Source organism: Podarcis cretensis (assembly GCF_951804945.1).
Source record: "Podarcis cretensis genome assembly, chromosome: 14".
NCBI lineage: Eukaryota > Metazoa > Chordata > Lepidosauria > Squamata > Lacertidae > Podarcis > Podarcis cretensis.
Genome location: NC_137183.1, coordinates 12,452,958 through 12,473,498, shown reverse-complemented (window position 1 = coordinate 12,473,498; position 20,541 = coordinate 12,452,958). Strand labels below are relative to the sequence as shown.

The window sequence follows — 20,541 nt, the reverse complement described above, 5'->3', positions numbered from 1 at the left end:
AGAAGCCAGAACAGCAAGAGGGATCGCTGCTTTCGCTGCGCAGCGATCCCTCCTGTTGTTCTGGCTTCTGAGATTCAGAATATTTTTTTCTTGTTTTCCTCCTCCAAAAACTAGGTGCGTTTTATGGTCTGGTGCGTCTTATGGAGCGAAAAATACGGGTAAAAACAACCAGGCACTAAATACAAAGCAAACAAACAAAAATTAAAGCCCCAGCAGCCCTACAACTTTGGCAGTGGTCACGGTTATATAAATATAATTAATAAATTATATGTAATGTATTGCTAAGTAATAATAATCACCATTAGAAAGAGAAAAGCCAATAAATAGCTCCAAAGCTCCGAAACAAAAAATTAAGAATCAAATAATGGGCTAGAATATTGTGGAGTGACTATAGATCTCTGCCTGTCAGATGATATTCTGAACCTCCCGTTTCTGATGTTCTGGCCATTGTCACATTTTGCAACCTAATGAGCCCTGATTTTGTAAAGCAGTTTCTCCATTTGTTTACAGCAGGGGAGTCACAAAACCTTTTTGGCGTCGGAAGAATCATAGCAGGGACCCATGTTTTTTAAAACGGAATATTAAAATTTAAAACCATTTTAAAAGCCATTTGCGGGCGCTCAAAAACATGTTGACATTACAGTGGAATACCTATGGGACCAGTCAGTAAGAAGGGTTTTTGTTTTTGTTTTTTTAGTATAATAATTTATTTATTTATTGACAAGGGGAAGAAAATCCTTTCGGCATCCTGATAGTTCAAGGGGAGAGATCATCAAACCAGTCTTTAAAACTTGCAATTTTTTCAATGACAAATTTAAGACGAGGTCTTGGGGTTGGCAAAGAAATGGGGTGCCAGATGCAACCCACAGGATAGTCACCCCGATTTACATGTATGTATCCCCCCTCCTTTAACCCCAAAGACTTTCCAGAGCTGCTTTCAATTACCATAGCCATTATGACTATTTCTGATGTGTCACTAATCTCTGATTTCTCTAGTCATTGTCAAATCGTGCAATCCTGTGGTCTTCAGTTTCTACAACTACCTTCGCACTCACCCCTTGCTCCTCCGAAGAAATTTTTGCCTGCCCGATGGAGCCTTTGCCACTTTGGGATTGCAAGCTGAGAAAAGCTTGATCGACAGAATCAACCTTATTGAGAGAAAGCTGTTTTTCACTACTGCAAATGCTCATTTTAAAGTGGGGTGTCCCGTGCTAGCCCTCGAAGTCCTTTCCAAGCTCCCCCAAATAAGCAGCAAATCCAATATCTTCATCAAGACAGAAGAAGCCGGCGAGAGTCCTGCTGCGCAGAACGGTGTGAAATTGGAACCAAAGGCATCAGGCGAAGGCAGTGCTGCAGACTGGTCGCAGCCCGGAGAGAGCTCAGCGGATTTGACGAGTCAGATGGAGTCCGCAGCCCTCGTTGACTGGAGTAAGCCGGCAATAACGTTTGAGGATGAGCCTCTGAAATTGGACTGGGGGGAAGACAAAAGCAGTTCGCAGGAAGAGGAGGAGGAGGATGGTTTGCAAATGAAGGGCTCGAAACAGGAACCAGAAAGTGCAAAGCAAGCCGGGAGAAGCCCGGGCGATGATGCTTATATCGACGACATCGAAGTTGACGTGATTGCTGAGCAGCTGAAGTTCAGGGCGTGCCTCAAAATCCTCATGACGGAGCTGAGAACGTTGGCCACCGGCTACGAAGTCGACGGAGGGAAGCTCCGCTTCCAGCTCTACAACTGGCTGGAGAAGGAAATTGCCGCTCTGCATGACATCTGCAACCACGAAGCGCGCGGGAAGGGCGAGGGTGAAGCAGGTGTCCAGATAAACGGGGACCTCCTTGACCGAGAAGAAGTGGGGGACAAGGGGGACATCGGCTCGTACGAGCGGCACCAGATCGAGCGGCGTAGGCTGCAAGCCAAGCGCGAGCACGCAGAGCGGCGAAAGTGGTGGCTGCAGAAGAACCAGGCGCTCCTGAGGGTTTTCCTAAGCTACTGCAGCCTACACGGGGCACAGGGCGGCGGTCTCGCCTCTGTGAGAATGGAGCTCAAGTTTCTGCTGCAAGAATCGCAGCAGGTAAGGCCCAGTTTCCGTTCTCTTTTTTTATTGACTATACAGTGGTACCTCGGGTTACAGACGCTTCAGGTTACATATACTTCAGGTTACAGACTCCGCTAACCCGGAAATAGTACCTCAGGTTAAGAACTCTGCTTCAGGATGAGAACAGTAATCGCGCAGCGGCAGCGGGAGGCCCCATTAGCTAAAGTGGTGCTTCAGGTTAAGAACAGTTTCAGGTTAAGAACAGACCTCCGGAACAAATTAAGTACGTAACCTGAGGTACCACTGTAAATTGTACATATACATATATTCTTGATTTCTCTACAACATAAATTCTTAACACATTATACATCTTCCCATACAAATCTTTTTCCACCTGTGACTTCCCACCACCTCACTGCAGCTTTCCTTTTACAGATCTTTTTCTTACTGTGTTCATTATTCTTTATTTCATTCAATTCTCCCAATTCTTTTTCTTTCCATTGTACCCTTTATAAGATTTAGTCAAAACATAACCAGGATATAGTTTGAGAACAATGTTTTTTCATGTAATCTCTTACACATAGCCAGTCTTTTTTGGCTTTTTGTGTGGGTTGGCCTCTAATTACCTCCGTCATTCTTGCTAACTCTAAATATTCACAAAATTTGAGTAGCCACTCTTCCTTTGTTGGAACTCTCTCCCCTTTCCAATCCTTTGCTATTACCATTCTTGCCGCCGTTGTGGCATATAGAAATACTTTCTTTTTCCCTCATGGATGTTAATAACCATAATTCCCAGGAGGAAGGCCTCTAGGTTTTTTTCAAATGTGATTTTAAGCATTTTTTTCCCAATTCATTGTAGGCAGAGTTCCAGAAATTTTTAATTTTGTTACACCCCCACCACATATGTAACATTGTTCCCTCCTCATATTACACCTCCAGCATTTGTTCATTTTCAATTTATAAATTTTTGCCAGTTTACTAGGGTTCAAATACCACCCATATAACATTTTTAAATAATTATCTTCGCCAAATTTATATATTTTCTCTAACGTTTTAACAATACATTCTATTGGGTTTTCTGTTAGAATGACTAGGTCATCAGTTTTCTGTTAGAATGACTAGGTCATTAGGACTTACTACCTAACGTTATACCTTTTATTTCTGATTCATTTCTTAAGAGCTGTCAGTAAAGTTTCTAGTACCATAATAAATAGTAGCAGAGAAAGGGGACACCCTTGTCTCGTTCCCTTACTTATTGGAAGCGTATTTGAGATTTCACTGTTTATAATAAGTTTCCCTTTTTGATTTTCATAAATTGCCTTTATCCCTCTTCTAAATACTTCCCCTATCTCCATTGTCTCCTATAGCATTGTCTCCAACGTAAGGCCAGTTTCCTTTCCTTTTACAAAACCTTTCTCTTGGTGGTTCTACCTTGATTGCAGTTTTAGCAGCAATGCCGTTTCTCAATCAATTCCATTCATATTCTGTAAGCTGGGGAGAAACTGTGGTCCTCTATATATTTGCTGGACTACAACTCCCATCATCCTTGAGCATTGGCTATGCTGGCTGGGACCGATGGGACATTTGTTGTGTGATCTCAGACCGCTGCGATGCTCATAGTCATGTGACACTTTTTTGGGCTTTGTTTTTGTTCCACTAGGAAACGACAGTCAAGCAACTCCAGTCACCCCTCCCGTTACCCACCACACTACCGTTACTGTCGGCAAGCATTGCTTCAACAAAAACGGTTATAGCCAACCCTGTGCTGTATTTAAATAACCACATCCACGATATCCTCCATACTATTGTGCAGATGAAAACACCACCCCATCCTAATGTTGAAGACGTAAAGGTAACAAACAGGGAAATGAGCTTTTAGAATGTGAAGAGTATGGTTTGATGCATGCTGTAGCAAGAATCCGGGTAGCTTGTCATGGTCATAGAGTGGTATTGTGGGCATGGGAGCTTTGGTTCGGATCCTAACCAGAGCAGAATTGAGCTAATTTTTGAGAGCCAGTGTGGTTGGAGTGCTGGACTAAGGGTTTGGATCCATGCTTGGCCATGAAATTTGCTGGGTGACTTTGGGCCAGTCCCAATCTCTCAGCCTAACCTCCCTCACAGGGTCGTTGTGAGGTTAAACATGGACGCGGTTGGCACTGTGATCTAAACCACTGAGCCTCTTGGGCTTGTCAATCAGAAGGTTGGTGGTTTGAATCCCTGTGATGGAGTGAGCTCCCATTGCTCTGTCCCAGCTCCTGCCAACCTATCAGTTTGAAAGCACACCAGCGCAAGTAGATAAATAGGTACTGCTGTGACAGGAAATTAAATGGCGTTTCTGTGCCCTCTGGTTTCCATCACGGTGTTCCGTTGCGCCAGAAGCAGTTTAGTTCTGCTGGCCACATGACTGTCTATGGACAGTCTATGGACAAACGCCAGCTTCCCTTGGCCTGAAAGCGAGATGAGCGTCACAACCCCATAGTCACTTTTGACTGGACTTAACCATCCAGGAGTCCTTTAAAAAAGAAAAGAAAGAAAGAAAACCATGGAGAGGAGAGGTGAACCATGTATTCCACCTTGAGCTCCTTGGTGGAAAGTAAGATATAAATGAAAAATAAATAAATGAAAAAAGAGTTGTATACACACAGGGGTTTTATGGTGTAAGCCCTCTGCTTCAATGGAGTAGGACTGTACCTGCCTGACATTTGCATGTGTCCTAGGTAAAGGTAAAGGGACCCCTGACCATTAGGTCCAGTCGTGACCGACTCTGGGGTTGCGACACTCATCTCGCTTTATTGGCCAAGGGAGCCGGCGTACAGCTTCCGGGTCACGTGGCCAGCATGACTAAGCTGTTTCTGGCGAACCAGAGCAGCACATGGAAACACCGTTTACCTTCCCGCCGGAGCGGTACCTATTTATCTACTTGCACTTTGACATGCTTTCGAACTGCTAGGTTGGCAGGAGCAGGGACCGAGCAACGGGAGCTTACCCTGTTGCGGGGATTCGAACCGCCAACCTTCTGATTGGCAAGTGCTAGGCTCTGTGGTTGAACCCACAACGCCACCCGCGTCCTTTGCATGTGTCCTATGGCAAAGCAAAACCTTGCTTTGTGCAGGACTCAGACTGAATACTAAAGAGCAACAAACCACCTAAGAGCAGCAGTTCTGTTCTACTTGCAAGATCTGGCTAGCTGAAAGGGGTGCATCTTTAGTTACTCTGAAGCAACAAAAGGCTTAAAAGACTGTGGATATTTATTTTTTCATGGGTAAAAAGGTAAAGGACCCCTGGACAGTTAAGTCCAGTTAAAGGTAACTATGGGATGTGGCGCTCATCTCGTTTTTCAGGCCAAGGGAGACAGCATTTGTCTGCAGACAGCTTTCTGGGTCATGTGGTCAGCAGGACTAAACTGCTTCTGGCACAACGGGACACTGTGATGAGTGCCAGAGCACATGGAAATGCCGTTTACCTTTTTTTATGGATACTTTCTGCCTCTCATGCACAGCCACACCTCCAAAACAGCAGCTTTTCATGCAAAATCAGTTTGCCCAAAAGTTCAGTGCCATGCTGGTTTGAAAAAGCATATATTAATTACACCCCTGTAAAATAAATGCTGTATTTTTCCTCTTTTAGGTGCATACCCTCTATTCATTAGCCGCTTCCCTTTCTGCATCTATTTACCAAGCCTTGTGTGACAGCCACAGCTACAGGTAATCTCTTTTCTGTGCTTAGTAGGTTGTATGAGGACTCTCTGCTTCTGATCAGGGACAGTCTAATAATTCTAAAATTTAAAAGGGAGATTGTAAATTGTAGTCCAGAGTAGTCATAAACTGTGTAGTCACTTGCTTTATATAGTCTCATCTTGCTTGTTTGTGACGGTTGTTCTGAATGTTGACAGTGGTTTTAAGGCACTAAGCAAATTGTTTGAGGATGCAATCAGAATTTTTAAAAAGGCTGCTTCTCCCAGCTAGTGTGGTGGAGTAAAGAGCCCTGGTATCAATTTATTTTGTAATGAAGAGAATAATCACATAGACACTGATCAGAAGAATAAAGAAGCTTTCTGCCTAATTGTAAACAGGAATCTTTAGATGAAACCTGGTTGGGTCTCATGGAAAGGGTTTTGATCCAGAAGAAGTGTCCACTAATGCAAGAGGAAGGGAGGTTATTTTTTCCTGTTTCTCCTGCAGTCCCTTTACCAACTTTTCTGAAGGGTTCCCTCACTGTCTGGAGCTGATCTGGGGGGATGCAGGGAGAAGGGGTAATTGGCCAAAACCATCTTCCTTCTCCTTCTGTTAGCAGACACTCCACTGAATCAAAAGCCTTTTTGTGACTAAGATAGGTTAAGCAAGTTCATGGAAGGAAAGTTTGCCTCCCCCTTCTGTCTCTTCTGCCACCCACTCTGGGGAGTTTGGGGGGGGGGTGGCTGCTGGAGGAGGAAAGGGATAGAAGCTTGCTTAAGTTAACTTCTCTTTAGATCCATGCCCAGTTTGGGGCTGACTCCTTCCTCTCCCAGCAACCCTCACTCTCTAAAGAGGCCAAATTGCACGGGAAGTGATGCAGACAGAAAAGACATGAAACTTTCCTTTGGTGAACTGCCTCAAGTTACCTTAGGATCATATTCAGTGAGTCCAAATGCACCAATTGGAGCCCTTTATGCGCAAAATATTGAATATTGAAACTCAATTGACATTTTTTGTCATATTAACAACAACAAAATCAAACTTGTTTTTAGCAGTCAGACAGAAACAAATCAGTTTACAGGAATGGTTTATCAAGGACTGCTGTTGAGTGACCGTCGCAGACTGAGGACAGAGAGCATTGAAGAGCATGCTACACCAAATTCATTGCCTGCACAGTGGCCTGGTAAGACAACTCACCTTCCCTAACACTAGGGAAGTTTTTTCAGGGAAGTTTTTAATGTGCGACATCTTAGTGTATTTTTGGTCTTTGTTGAAAGCCGCCCAGAGTGGCTGGGGAAGCCCAGCCAGATGGGCGGGGTACAAATAAATTATTATTATTATTATTATTATTATTATTATTATTATTATTATATCATGCAAGTGCCTCAATAGGTGTGCAGTCATACCTTGGTTGTCGAACAGAATCCATTCCGGAAGTCCGTTCGACTTCCAAAAACATTTGACAACCAAGGCGTGGCTTCCGATTGGCTGCAGGAACTCCCTGCACACGATCAGAAGCCGCGTCGGACGTTCGGCTTCCAAAGAACAATTGCAAACCACAACACTTACTTCTGGGTTTGTGGAGTTCGGGAGCCAAAACATTAGAGTCGCAAAGCATTCAGGATCCAAGGTACAACTGTATAGGCTCGGTTCAAAAACCAAGCCAAACCATTAAGTTGAGGAAGCTTAACTACTATTTGGCACAATGCCTGCATCGACAAGCCATTGTTTGTTTTCATATACTGTTAGCAGTGAGTGGCCATGTGGCTTGAATTCCTGCATCTAGTTAAGATTCTGTTTTCATTCTTCCACTGGATTTCTTCACTGGCCAGTTATGAATGACCACCTGTAGATCATCTGGGAACCATATAGATACCGTATTTTTCGCTCTATAACACGCACCAGACCATAACACGCATGTAGTTTTTAGAGGAGGAAAACAAGAAAAAAAATATTCTAAGCGAAATAGTGGATATATGATTTTTGTGGTTCATGCTGTGGCCACAAACATGTGATCTGACAGTGAGTTTGGAGTAGCCCAATGCAAAAATCCTGAGGATCCATGTGTATCCATGCTTTGTAACCACGGAGGAGGGAAGGAAGGGGAACTATGGATCCTCTGCTCACGACTGCAGCAGATCCCCCCCGCCACCCGCAGGCATTCGCTCCATAACACGCACAGACATTTCCCCTTACTTTCTAGGAGGAAAAAAGTGAGTGTTATGGTGCAAAAAATACGGTATATGGAAAAAAGGAGTTATATAAAAATCACCATAAATTGTTGTGAAGATTCGGAGATAAAATCACTATAAATTGTGATGATTCTGAGGTTTAATTTGAAATCAAGCTGGATTTGAGTTTGTTGGTGTCTCTGGCAACCTCTCTTACATCATGGACGTTGGCTCATATTATGGATGTATGATCTATATTGTTTTATTGGTACTGTCGCCGCAGGTTTGTCATGGTCTTTGGTTAGAACAATAAACTTAAATATTATAATAATTAGGGGAGGGCTAAGATTTGATTCATATAAGTTAGCACAGGTATGTAAGAAGTTACCTTATACTGAGTCAGATCCATGGTCTATCTAGCTCAATATTGCCTGCACTGACTGGCAGTGGCTCTCGAGGATTTCAGGCTGGAGTTTTTCCTAGCCCTACCTGGAGATGCCAGGAATTGAACTGGAAAACTACTGCTGAGCTACAGCTCTTCCCCTGTATGTAAGTTGCGTTCAGATTTACCGTATTTTTCGCTCCATAAGGCGCACTGGACCATAAGGCGCACCTAGTTTTTAGAGGGGGAAATCAAGAAAAAAAAATCTTATACGTGCAGCCTGTCCGCTTCTCACAGAGCTTTTGGGGCTGCCGGGGGAAGCCCGGGTCACCCCCCCCCCCAGCCCCAAAGAGCAAAGAAGCCAAGACAGCGAGCAGGATCCATCCCGCTCGCTGTCTTGGCTTCCTCTTTAGCCACGCACAGCCTCTCCCGGCCAGAGGGGCTTCGCGCGGCTATGGCAATACCCCCACCTCCCGCAAAAGCCCACAGGAGCCGCGCACCCTTTAAGGAGCGCATGGCTCCTGCAGGCTTTTCTACGAGGAGGGAGAAGGGACTGACTGGCCGTGTCAGTCCCTTCTCCCTCCTGGGGAAAAGCCCCCAAGAGCCGCGCGGAGCTTGTGTGTGGCTCTTGGGGGTTTTCCTGGCTGCCTCCCCCCTGCATTCACTCCATAAGATGCACACACATTTCCCCTTACTTTTTAGGAGGGAAAAAGTGCGTCTTATGGAGCGAAAAATACGGTATGTGATGGGCAAGGGCCCCTTTTCAGTAGCGAGCAGTGCCTCTGCATATTGGCTCACTTCAGCTTGATGGAAACCCTGCAAATCATGCGTACAGAGCCTACGTGCATGGAACTTGCCAAAAGTGGAAAGCACAATCCTGATCTCTCACACAGGCACAGCTTTCTTTACTGTCTGCCTGCACGGGGCTTATGTGATTACTGAAACACTGCTTGGATGAAACAAGCCGGCTGCACGATATGCCCAGTTTACAAGGAGATCCTGTTGAATTTGCTAATGCCATCAATGTCTGAGTAATGAGGGGATTTGAAAAGCTTCTTTGAGGTAGAACTTCCCTCTCGTCTCACCCTCAACTGTTTTTCACTGTCCAAGTGAAGACACTTCCTTGGCAAATCTTGGAAGCATAATCTAGAAAGCATGTGCTTTCCTCAGGAGACAGATTTGATATCTGATTTCTGCTTGGTAATAGTTTTTAGCTCCAGTTTATTGTAATGCTGCTTTTATAAATGGGGTGGAGGAAGTGGTTTTGTATTGTTTTAATGTAACTGTTTTTTTCTTTTTTTATATAGAAAATTCAGAACAGTAGCTATTGGGTATCTTAATAACTTGGTACATATATAAAATGGATTTCCCAATTTTGTCTTTAAAATGTAATTTGGAAGGAGGCCGGAGAAAGTTCTGTTCAATACACATTCTGTCATCTGGACACTTTGGGTTCATGTTTGCATGAGCATATCTCGGCGCATTAAGTGGAGATAGTTCTATTATTCTTATTGCTGTTATCCATTTTTTTTCATTATTTATATAACAATTAATTGCCAGGGTGACTTCTAAGCAGTTCACAAGTGTAGACCACTTTAAAAAAGCATATTGTCAGAGCTGCCCCTAGGTCCCAGCTCACAGAGGACCAACGCGAGGCTGTCGTTATGTACAAAGTCTTTATTGAGGTTCAGGTTCCATTTCAAAGCCGCAGCGCGCAGCTCTATGTCTTAACCCTAGACCGGCGAAGTACCGTCTGAGTCTCCTCCCCTATGACACCAGTTTAAGATCCTAGCCCTGCTCCACCTTTTACGCTGCTCTCTCCTCCTCTTGGTCCTCCTGCCCGCTGGGGCATTGCCCTTTCTGGACTCTTCCGACGCTGAGTCGCTTAGCTCCTCCCCCTCCCTCCGGCGGGCTTTAGGACCCGGTTCCCAATCCTCATTCTCTGCTGTCCCGCGCTCCTGTACATTTGAACTTGCCTCTCGCGCCAACCCAGTGACCTTCCTCCTGACCGTTACACTACTTCTGTCACTGCTTCCCTCTTCCGGGATACTGGCTGGATCTGACCTCCCCTCCGTTGTCTGACTCTCCAATGGAGGTGTGGTCAGCCCTGCCTTATCTTCTCTCCCTGGTGGGGAATGCACTGGCCCCGATCCTTGGGACTCTTCCCCCCCACTCTGCTCTGGTGGGGAAGCTGGTCCTGATTTCCAACTACTGCTCTGGGAGTCCCCGTTGCCCCCTTGCTCCTGGGGCGTTCCCCTTGGGAACCCCCTACCCCTGGCCACTGGCGCCCCCTTCTGTGAATCTTCCGATTCGCTGGAGAGGCTCATGGAATCCCTCGGTCCACTGTCCTCTTCTCCTACGCTCCCCTTGGATTCTTCCCCTTCGCTCTCCATCTCCTCTCTTCCCTGTGCCTCTGCTCCTGAACCCCTGACACATATATAATTAAAATGCACACTATAACAATTTGATGAAAACATTAAAATAAGCATCTACTATTCAAATGTATAGGGACGTGGGTGGCGCTGTGAGTTAAACCACAGAGCCTAGGACTTGCCGATCAGAAGGTCGGCGGTTCAAATCCCCACAACAGGATGAGCTCCCGTTGCTCGGTCCCTGCTCCTGCCAACTAGCAGTTCAAAAGCATGAAGTGCAAGTAGATAAATAGATACTGCTCCGGCGGGAAGGTAAACGGTGTTTCCATGCTTCTCTGGTTCACCAGAAGCAGCTTAGTTATGCTGGCCACATGACCCGGAAGCTGTACGCCAGCTCCCTCGGCCAATAAAGCGAGATGAGTGCTGCAACCCCAGAGTCGGCCATGACTGGACCTAATGGTCCGGGGTTCCTTTACCTTTACTATTCAAATGTATAATTAAGCAAGCAGTTAAAAGAGGAGATTCCAGTCAGGAGACCAGTCAGGAGACCTTTACTATTCAAATGTATAATTAAGCAAGCAGTTAAAAGAGGAGATTCCAGTCAGGAGACCAGAAGGTGTGCCTTCAAGAGCCGGTGGTGTGCCAATACTGATGGTGTCTCTCATATTTCAGCGGGGAGAATGGACAAACACATCATAATCTAATGTGCCCATCATCTCTTCTCATCTTTGTTTTTGCAGGTGTGAGCTCACTCATAAACCTCTTAAATACAGCCCAGGATGAGGACCAGCCAAAGCTAAATGTCTTGCTTTGTGAAGCTGTTGTAGCAGTCTACCTAAGCCTGCTGATACATGCTCTGGCTACCAACGCTTGCAACGAATTGTTTCGACTAGCAGCCCACCCCTTGAATAACCGAATGTGGGCTGCTGTCTTTGGAGGAGGAGTAAAACTTGTGATCAAACCAAGGCGGCAATCTGAAAATATTCCAGGTAGCGTATCACCTAGGAGACTGTAAACGCGGGTGGCGGGGGAGGCATTGGGAATGAGAATTTTGTGAGTTACAATACAAACTTCAAAGCACAGTCCTGGAATCTAAAACACTTTGTCTTATACTCCTTTTAAGCTTGGGGGTATTTTGTTCCATCACAGCACTGTGGAAGCATTTGATGTTCTTGAAGCATCCTCCTGCATCAGGGATGGAGAACATGTAGCTCTCTGGATATTTGTAGGACTCCAAATCCCATCAACCCCAGTCAACATGGCCATTGACTGGGGTTGGTGGGAGCTGTAGTCCAGGAATATCTAGAGGGCCACAGGTTCCTCATCCCTGTCTAGTACGATGGGAAAAGGTCTTCAGAGGCCCCTCAAGCGCATGATTTTAAGGGTCGATGGTATACATTTCTCTATTTGTGAAAGGGGGACTGCTCCACAAGCACACTTTGGACGTTTACCATCCTGGCTTGCTGAACTAAAGCTTAACAAGGCAGGAATGAGCACCAAGCCTGCACATTCCACCTTTGCCCTGCCGATACCCCCTTTGCATGTTGGTTTCAGCGTTCTGATCCTGATTAACTTAAGCTGCTGTTTCCTGTTGCATCCCAAATGAGAAAGTGTGATCTAATACCATTTTACTAGCTGGTATCCTCTAGGGGGAAGAAACTGACAATACCTGCCAAGCTACCAGTAACTCATCAAATGTAAACTCCTGTAAAATAAGCCATTTCCCAATGTATTTTTCACTTCATCGGGTTTAAACCACTTTGACAGCAGTTATTCATCTCAACCCTGTGTGCTTCTGGTTTTCAGTTTTGGCAGTATTCGTGAGCTGGCCTACCAGCAGCCTTTTGATTATATTATGCACACAGCACTTTAAATAGATAGAATTTCCTGCATGCAAACACTGAGGGTTGCATCCAGTCTCCTAGTCAGAGTAGTCCCACTGAGATGCATGAATAGCCATGCCCACTAACTTGAATCTTCCACTCAAAATTTACATTAGCTACACTGTGTAGATGTGTTACTTTCAGTAAGATTTATTTTCAAGTGAATATGCATAGGACCTGGTTGTTTGGAACTATATTCTGAGTTGGAATTATACTCTTTTTAAAGGCCTAACTGCCTAGTGGGAAAAGGCTGTACAGATGAACACTTCATAAATGTGTTGGCTAGGAATCCAGAGTTTGCGTTAGAGGAAACTGACACAGTGAGACTTCCTGCCCACTGCAGCCCACTGTGCCCCTTAGGAAGTATGTGGTATTTGTGACAGGGATGGATGCATTGGAAAGGGAGAATAGGAGGAAATCAGCTGAACACAGCTTGCACAAGAACATTTTCAGCATAAATTGTTGCCACTTAGCCATTTTTCAAAAAATTGTGCTCAAAGCAGCGTACAGCAACCAGAACAATACCATATATCACAAAATCAACAACTGCAAGAATAATCTCATAATAAGAGCATCAATAAAGCAGCTACATTGAGTAAATGTATACAAGAAAAGCATACAAGAAAAGAACAAACCCCAACGTTTCAGTAGCAAAAGCAGCAAGGGAGTTTGGTCTCGGACGAATCCTAGAAAGACTGGCATGCAGAATATAGATGCCGCCTGTCAGGGAACTGCCATCGGAGCCAGAGGCGGAGGGAAGGCTCCAGAGGGATGCCGGAGAGGGTCCCAGTAGGGAGAGAGGCAGCCCATCCGCTGGGGAAGGAAATCAGCGTAGCACCAGTAGAGGAGGGGGGCAGATGGGGGAATCGGAGAGAAGGCTCCAGGACTCCTCGCCGGAGACCAGTGGGGAGAGCACGGGTCCTCCGCTGCCCACACCCTCCCTGCGCAGAAGACTTCCGCGCAGGGAGAGTAGGAGGAGACTGGGCGTCAAAGAACTTCTTTGCTGGAAGAAGTTCAAGAAACGTCCACTGACGGATTCTGCCAGCGATTGAGACAGCCACGGATGGGTGGCTGTCCGGACAGAAAGGGTTCACCCAGGTAACCCAGCCAGGTGTGGCGCCAACTTACGCACGAGCAACCCCCTAGAACCATTACACCGCCATACAAGACCATTCAGATGCTAGTAAAAGTGCAGTGCAAGTACCTAATTTGTTCTTAGGCCAAGGATTTATGCCCTGAAAATACCAGCCTTCCATAGTCCTTATGACCACAAGGAAAGGCTTGATTGTCTGTGGGCAATGAGTGGTAAAATCTCAGGAGATGCTAAGTAAGGATTCTAGGAGGTGAGCTTTCGGTCTGTCTCCTTGCCCATCTTTTCTCCCTGACGAAAACGGGACAAATTGCATGCAAAAATATAGTATATATGTTCTTGCAGAGCTGGTTTAATGATTGATATATACATCAATGTTTTGTATGCTCTCAGAATATACGCAGATGCTTTTCCAATTTGTTTACCGCCTCTGAGCCTCTAAGCTGCCGCAGACAATAAAGTAATCAGTCTCCTAATCTGTTCAATTCAGATAAACCGCAGTGCTTAACCACCAACGTAGAAAACGTAGTGTCCTTAAAAAGTCTGCAGTCATCACACCAGGTTGCTTTATCAAATAGCAATGAAATGGCTTCTGGCTGTGACTCAGAGCGTCTATGCCAGAAGGATGGTGAGAGAATCTGGGTGCTGATTGCTGTGCGTGTTTTGTTTTCCATTAGAAAGAAATATGTTCCAAACTGGATATTTTTGGCATGGATTTTTGTTTTTCACTTTCCTGTTTTTGGAAGATGCCCTCCTCCTTTATCTTCTGCGATCTCTTTTCTTCATAACTGGGGGTTTATGAAATGGGCTTATCATAATGGAGACCAATCTTTGATCTGAGTTTATTACTTTTGGATCAGTTTTTGGTGTGCTGCCTGTTACCTGCAAGTTCTTTTTATACTTAACTACTAAGGTCTGTCTCCCCTGCTCTCTTCGGTTGCTAATAAAGTAATCAGTCTCCTAATCTGTTAAATTCAGATAAACCACAATGCTTAATTTCTGTGTCTGCACTGAGCGAGTTTTTGAAGTTTATATGCATGATCTTATTTTTTATTTCTCATTTGTCCCATTGTGATCATACTTCTGCAGCAGTTATGCTTGCAGTTTAAGACAACAAACCCCCTCACTCTTGCAAGCTCTTAATTTATTTACCAATATTTATACGCCACTTAGTAATATATATATATCTGAGCAGTTCACAAAAGTGATATGAAATATTCATTAAAGAGGGATGTATTCAAAATGAATATATACTTTTAGAAGAACATTTTTATTTAAAACGGGCCTCTCACTTCTATTATAGTTTGACTCCTACCCTGACAAAAATTAAAATATTTATTAAAAATATTAATAGTAAAGTAGCTATGAAATCAGAAATGGGTGCATATATTGGGTTGTTTGTGTGTGCTTTTGTGTGTGTTGTATTTTTGTTTTAGTAGATTTTCAGATCTTGAAAAATTTCAGCTCTAGCTACTTCTTTTGTTTTAGTTGACATCTCTCTCCTTCTCCCTCTCTCCCTTTCCCTCTCTATATATTTAATTTTAAACAACTGGTTGTAGAGTTAATTTCCACAATGCCTCCTCCCTGTCTCTTTCCACAATGCCCTTTTCCCTTCTAATGAAGACAAATTTCTTTAAATCTAGTAGCTGATCCAGTTTCTGATGATACAAAGGACATTAATGAAGGTCTGTAAAGATGTGCACTGTAGCCAGACGTTACTTGTGTGTAGGAATGGGTAGTCAAATCGGTTTGACCGGTCAAGTGATTCCCCGTTATTTCATCATGGTCAAATATTGTCAGATATTCAATGAATCTTAAGAATTGCCTTGTGGCCAAGTGGCAAAGTAAGCCTTAGCTATTGACCATCTGTTGTATACCCAGGGAGATGCAAGTTTCAAATGGAACAGAGTTGTGTAAATTTGGCAGAAGAGGTGAATCGCAAAAGCATTGACTGCCTACCTAACTGCATTCAGAAGGGATACGGGTGGTGCTGTGGTCTAAGCCACTGAGCCTCTTGGGCTTGCTGATCGGAAGGTCGGTGGTTCGAATCCCCACAACGGGGTGAGCTCCCATTGCTCTGTCCCAGCTCTTGCCAAGCCAGCAGTTCAAAAGCATGCCAGTGCAAGTAGATAAATAGGTGCCACTACAGTGGGAAGGTAAACGGCGTTTCCGTGTGCTGCTCTGGTTCGCCAGAAGTGGTTTAGTCATGCTGGCCACATGACCCGGAAGCTATACACTGGCTCCCTTGGCCAATAAAGCGAGATGAGCGCCGCAACCCCAGAGTCGGTCACGACTGGACCTAATGGTCAGGGGTCCCTTTACCTTTACCTTTACCTTTACCTTTACAGTGGGAAGGTAAATGGCATTTCTGTGTGCTTTGGTTTCCGTCACGGTATCCCATTGCACCAGAAGCGGTTTAGTCCTGCTGGCTACATGACCCGGAAAGCTGTCTGTGGACAAACGCCGGCTCCCTCGGCCTGAAAGCGAGATGAATGCCGCAACCCCATAGTTGCCTTTGACTGGACTTAACTGTCCAGTGCTCCTTCACCTTCACCTTTTTACCTTGTTTCCCTAAACCATGGTTAACACTAAACCCAGGTTTGGTTCAGTGATGGTTAATTGAAAACGGAAGTGAAACCTTGCAGCCTTGTTGTGGCTGTACCAGAGGAGAACCAGAAACTGAGCAGACTGCACTCCCAGGACCCTGCGGTTCCAAACTGTAGTTTAGTGTTACATACAAACACAACCATTGGCTCTCCTGGGGGCAATGATAAGAGAGACAGGTGCATTCTGCTATTCCCTCTTAACTCTTAAGTGGCATGTTCTGTACTTTGAGGAACAAAAGGGAACATCATACGGGTGGTGCTGTGGTCTAAACCACTGAGCCTCTTGGGCTTGCTGATCGGAAGGTCGGTGGTTTGAATCCCCACAACGGGTTGAACTCCTGTTGCTCTATCCCAGCTCCTGTCAACCTAGCAGTTCGAAAGCATGCTAGTGCAAGTAGATAAATAGGTACCACTGCGGCAAGAGGGTAAATGGACTTTCTATACATTCTGGCAGTCATCACGGTCCTCCATGCTCAAATAGCGGTTCAGTCATGCTGGCCTCATGACCTGGAAAGTTGTCTATGGACAAATGCTTTGACTGGACTTAACCGTCCAGGGGTCCTTTACCTTTTCCCTTTTCTATTGACTTTCTTTTTCCTTTTCTTTTGCAATTGCTATGCTAATTTCAATGTAACTTCATCTTTAACTGTGTTATAACTGTTTGCCATAACACTGCAGGTTCCTGGACTTTAATAGCACTATAGAAGAGAAACTTTTGTTAGCACACAAATATGAACCACTGAATTTTTTTTAAAAATGAAAATATCTCCTTATTGTTTCACAGTAACATGCTTCCCTGCCCACTTTCATTTTATTTTTGTAATCAGAGTAGAAGTCTAAACTGTTGAGGATGTAAACCTTTTTGGTACTTTTCCTGATAAATTGATTTTTTAAAAAAATAAGAAAATTGACTGATGTTTGACAATATTTGACCAGTGTTAGATGAGTCAGCCTGTTGACTATATTTCGGCTGTCTTAATTCCTAGCCCCACCTGTGTTAGAGAGAAGATCTGTACTTTTAAAATTTGAGCACATTTTGTTTCGAAAGTAAGTGTAATCTTCAGTACAGCTTGACCAGGGTTTGGGAGAGGGGAAAATATTCCAGTTTTATCTGCATGACGTTAACATTGAACAAATACCTAAGTAGCATTGTAAGGAAATGCAGTTCTAAAACTAGGAGGCTTCTCTGATCAAATTAATTTACGTATTGCTATTTTTTCTCGTGGGACGCAGGTGGCGCTGTGGGTTAAAGCCTCAGCGCCTAGGGCTTGCCGATCGAAAGGTCAGCGGTTCGAATCCCTGCGGCGGGGTGCGCTCCCGCTGCTCGGTCCCAGCGCCTGCCAACCTAGCAGTTCGAAAGCACCTCCGGGTGCAAGTAGATAAATAGGGACCGCTTACCAGCGGGAAGGTAAACGGCGTTTCCGTGTGCGGCTCTGGCTCGCCAGAGCAGCGATGTCACGCTGGCCACGTGACCCGGAAGTGTCTCCGGACAGCGCTGGCCCCTGGCCTCTTAAGTGAGATGGGCGCACAACCCCAGAGTCTGTCAAGACTGGCCCGTACGGGCAGGGGTACCTTTACCTTTACCTATTTTTTCTCATCGCATACGAAGTAGCTTTCTACTTGCATAGGATCTGTCTGAAGATTACAGTTATCTCTGCCCTTCCCCCTTTTTTTAAGGTATGGACTTCGTACCAAAGAGCTTTATCACTGCTTGTTTTATGCTTTCAGTCTAACAACTCTTTTGATTAGGATTGAAATGCACATCCACATCATGATTAAAAGTGCCAGTTCGTGGCCACAGTTGTAGCTATTAAAACCCCTCTACATTCAGCCCCTCCAGTTCCTTCAGAAGAAATGGACAAGCATCGCCGCAGATTCAACATGAGAATGTTAGTGCCAGGAAGGCCAGTCAAAGACAGTGTTGTTCCTCCACCTGTGCCTGCAGAAAGACCGTCTTACAAAGAAAAATTCATCCCTCCAGAACTCAGCATGTTGGACTATTTTGTTGCAAAGGTAATTCTTTTTGTTTATCTCAAGTATGCCTGATTCCCCTCCCTCCCTTTAAACGAAGGCAGCAGCGCCCATCATCACCTTTAAAAAGTTAAACTAAAGTATCATTTATGCAACTTTGCTCCTTGCAAACAGCTGAAAGTCTGTACATTTTGATAATAACCCTTAATTAAACTAAGTAATCATTTCTGATGGCAACCGTATGTGAAATATATTGTATTTATATATGTGTGTGTGTGTGTGTGTGTGTGTGTGTGTGTATATGATTGACCTTTTAAAATGCCTTTATAAAATGTGGATTATTTGGGGGGGGCGTATTGGGTTTTTGTTTTTATTTTGATTATATATTTTGTGGATTTTATTTTGATTTTGTTTTGTGAACCGCCCTGAGACCTCCGGGTATACTAATAATTGGAGGGTGGCAGGGGTTAAAGAGTCCAGGAGCAGGAAGGTACCTCAGTGGTCATCTAGCTGAACCCACCACTGATGCAGGAGATCCTGCATCCTATGGCATTCCCTGCTAGTTAGCCATCCAGCCTCTGTTTGGAAATCTTTTAACAAAGGAGTGTACACCACCTTCCCTGGCAGCTTATATCACTGTTGATTAATGTAAACCCTCAGGAATTTATTCCTTAACATTTCATTTGCTTCAGCCCCGCTGGTTCGTGTCCTGCTCTCCAGAGCTATAGGAAAAACAGTTGGCAACATCATGTACCTTCAAATATATGAAGGTTACTATCACACCACTTCTCAATTCCCTCTTCCCCAGGTTAAACATTCCCAACACATGTATTTATTTATTGAATTTACAGTGGTGCCTCGCAAGACGAAATTAATCCGTTCCATGAGGCTCTTCGTATAGCGGTTTTTTCATCTTGCGAAGCAAATCCATTGACAGCTTAGCGGATTAGCGCTATTAGCGGTTTAGCGGCTTTTAGCGGATCAGCTGATAAGCGGCTTAGCGGCTTAGGAAAAGGGGGGGAAAGGGGGGGGAAACCCGCAGGAACTCGCAAGACATTTCGTCTTGCGAAGCAAGCCCATAGGGAAATTCGTTTTACGAAGCGCCTCCAAAACGGAAAACCCTTTCATCTAGCGGGTTTTCCGTCTTGCGAGGCATTCGTCTTGCGGGGCACCACTGTACCTCCTTATGATCAGAAGGTCAGAGGTTTGAATCCCCGCGACAGGGTGAGCTTCCATTGCTCGGTCCCTGCTCCTGCCAACCTAGCATTTTGAAAGCACATCAAAGTGCAAGTAGACAAATAGGTACCACTCCGGCGGGAAGGTAAACAGCATTTCCATGTGCTGCTCTGGTTCGCCAGAAGTGGCTTAGTCATGCTGGCCACATGACCCGGAAGCTGTACGCCGGCTCCCTCGGCCAATAAAGCGAGATGAGTGCCTGACCTAATGGTCAGGGATCCCTTTTCCCTATACCTTACCCGGGGGTCTCAGCGTGGTTTACAGAATAAAATTGAGATATAAAACCACTAAATAAATAAATAATAATAACAACCCAATAACCCCCCCTCCAAAAGAGCCACATTTTAAAAGAGCATAGGATCAGATCAAAAAGGGAATGTTTTAACTTGGCACCTAAAGGTGTATAATGAAAGCACCAGGTGAACTTCCCTGGGGAGCGCATTCCACAGATGGGAAGCCACTGCAGAAAAGGCCCCGTTCTCGTGTTGCTACGCTCTGGACCTTTCAAAGTTGAGCACATGTAACCTTTCCCCATTGGCCTTGATCTCCGAGGCCCTCATCGTCTTCCTTTGGTCACATTAGCTTGGATTCAAGATGAGTTAACACAGGGAAGTTCACGTGAGGCGTGGTTTCATGTCCCCTCTTAACTCCACAGTAGATAACTGAGTACCCAAAAGGTTTATCTGGAGAACGGGGAGGCCTTCTGGAACATTGAAAAATGGGAACGGGGCGGGGGGGACACCACTGGAGGAAGGAAGAAATGACTCTGTGTATGTGAAATGTGCAGGGATCCTTTTGGCCCTGGTGGTACCTTCCTTGATCCACACTGCACATTCTATCCATGCTTCTAATGTTGTGGTTTTGGGGTGAGTTGCCCCTCTTAACATTCCCTTTCAACTTCCTTCTTACCAGTCCCCTCATTTGGGGGGAACCAGCCAAGGAAGATTCATAGATCTGTGGACTGAACCACAGATCTGTGTCCTGCTCCCTAGGACCAGTTTGGTAGGACAGATTTGTGGGGGCAGCAGGTTCGCCATAGAATCTAGCCTGGATCACAATCCTCTGCCATCCCTTAGTAGTAGATTTGGGTGGGGGGGGGGTTCACATTGAAGTCCACTCTGCA

General features: G+C 45.0%; 1 protein-coding gene across 7 annotated transcripts in view; it reads left to right on the top strand.

Annotated features, from left to right (window-relative positions):
• DMXL2 (Dmx like 2) overlaps positions 1-20,541 on the top strand; it is a 107,353-nt gene that overhangs the window by 60,745 nt on the left and 26,067 nt on the right. For 2 of the 7 annotated variants that reach the window (XM_079953087.1, XM_079953091.1), the window contains exons 24-30: positions 997-2,069; positions 3,694-3,885; positions 5,661-5,737; positions 6,760-6,890; positions 11,373-11,621; positions 15,249-15,290; positions 18,043-18,224. In XM_079953087.1, the coding sequence (XP_079809213.1) occupies positions 997-2,069; positions 3,694-3,885; positions 5,661-5,737; positions 6,760-6,890; positions 11,373-11,621; positions 15,249-15,290; positions 18,043-18,224 (1,946 nt within the window). The remainder of the gene's footprint in view (positions 1-996; positions 2,070-3,693; positions 3,886-5,660; positions 5,738-6,759; positions 6,891-11,372; positions 11,622-15,248; positions 15,291-18,042; positions 18,225-20,541) is intronic. The other 5 variants (XM_079953090.1, XM_079953093.1, XM_079953089.1 and 2 more) reach the window with 3 other exon arrangements.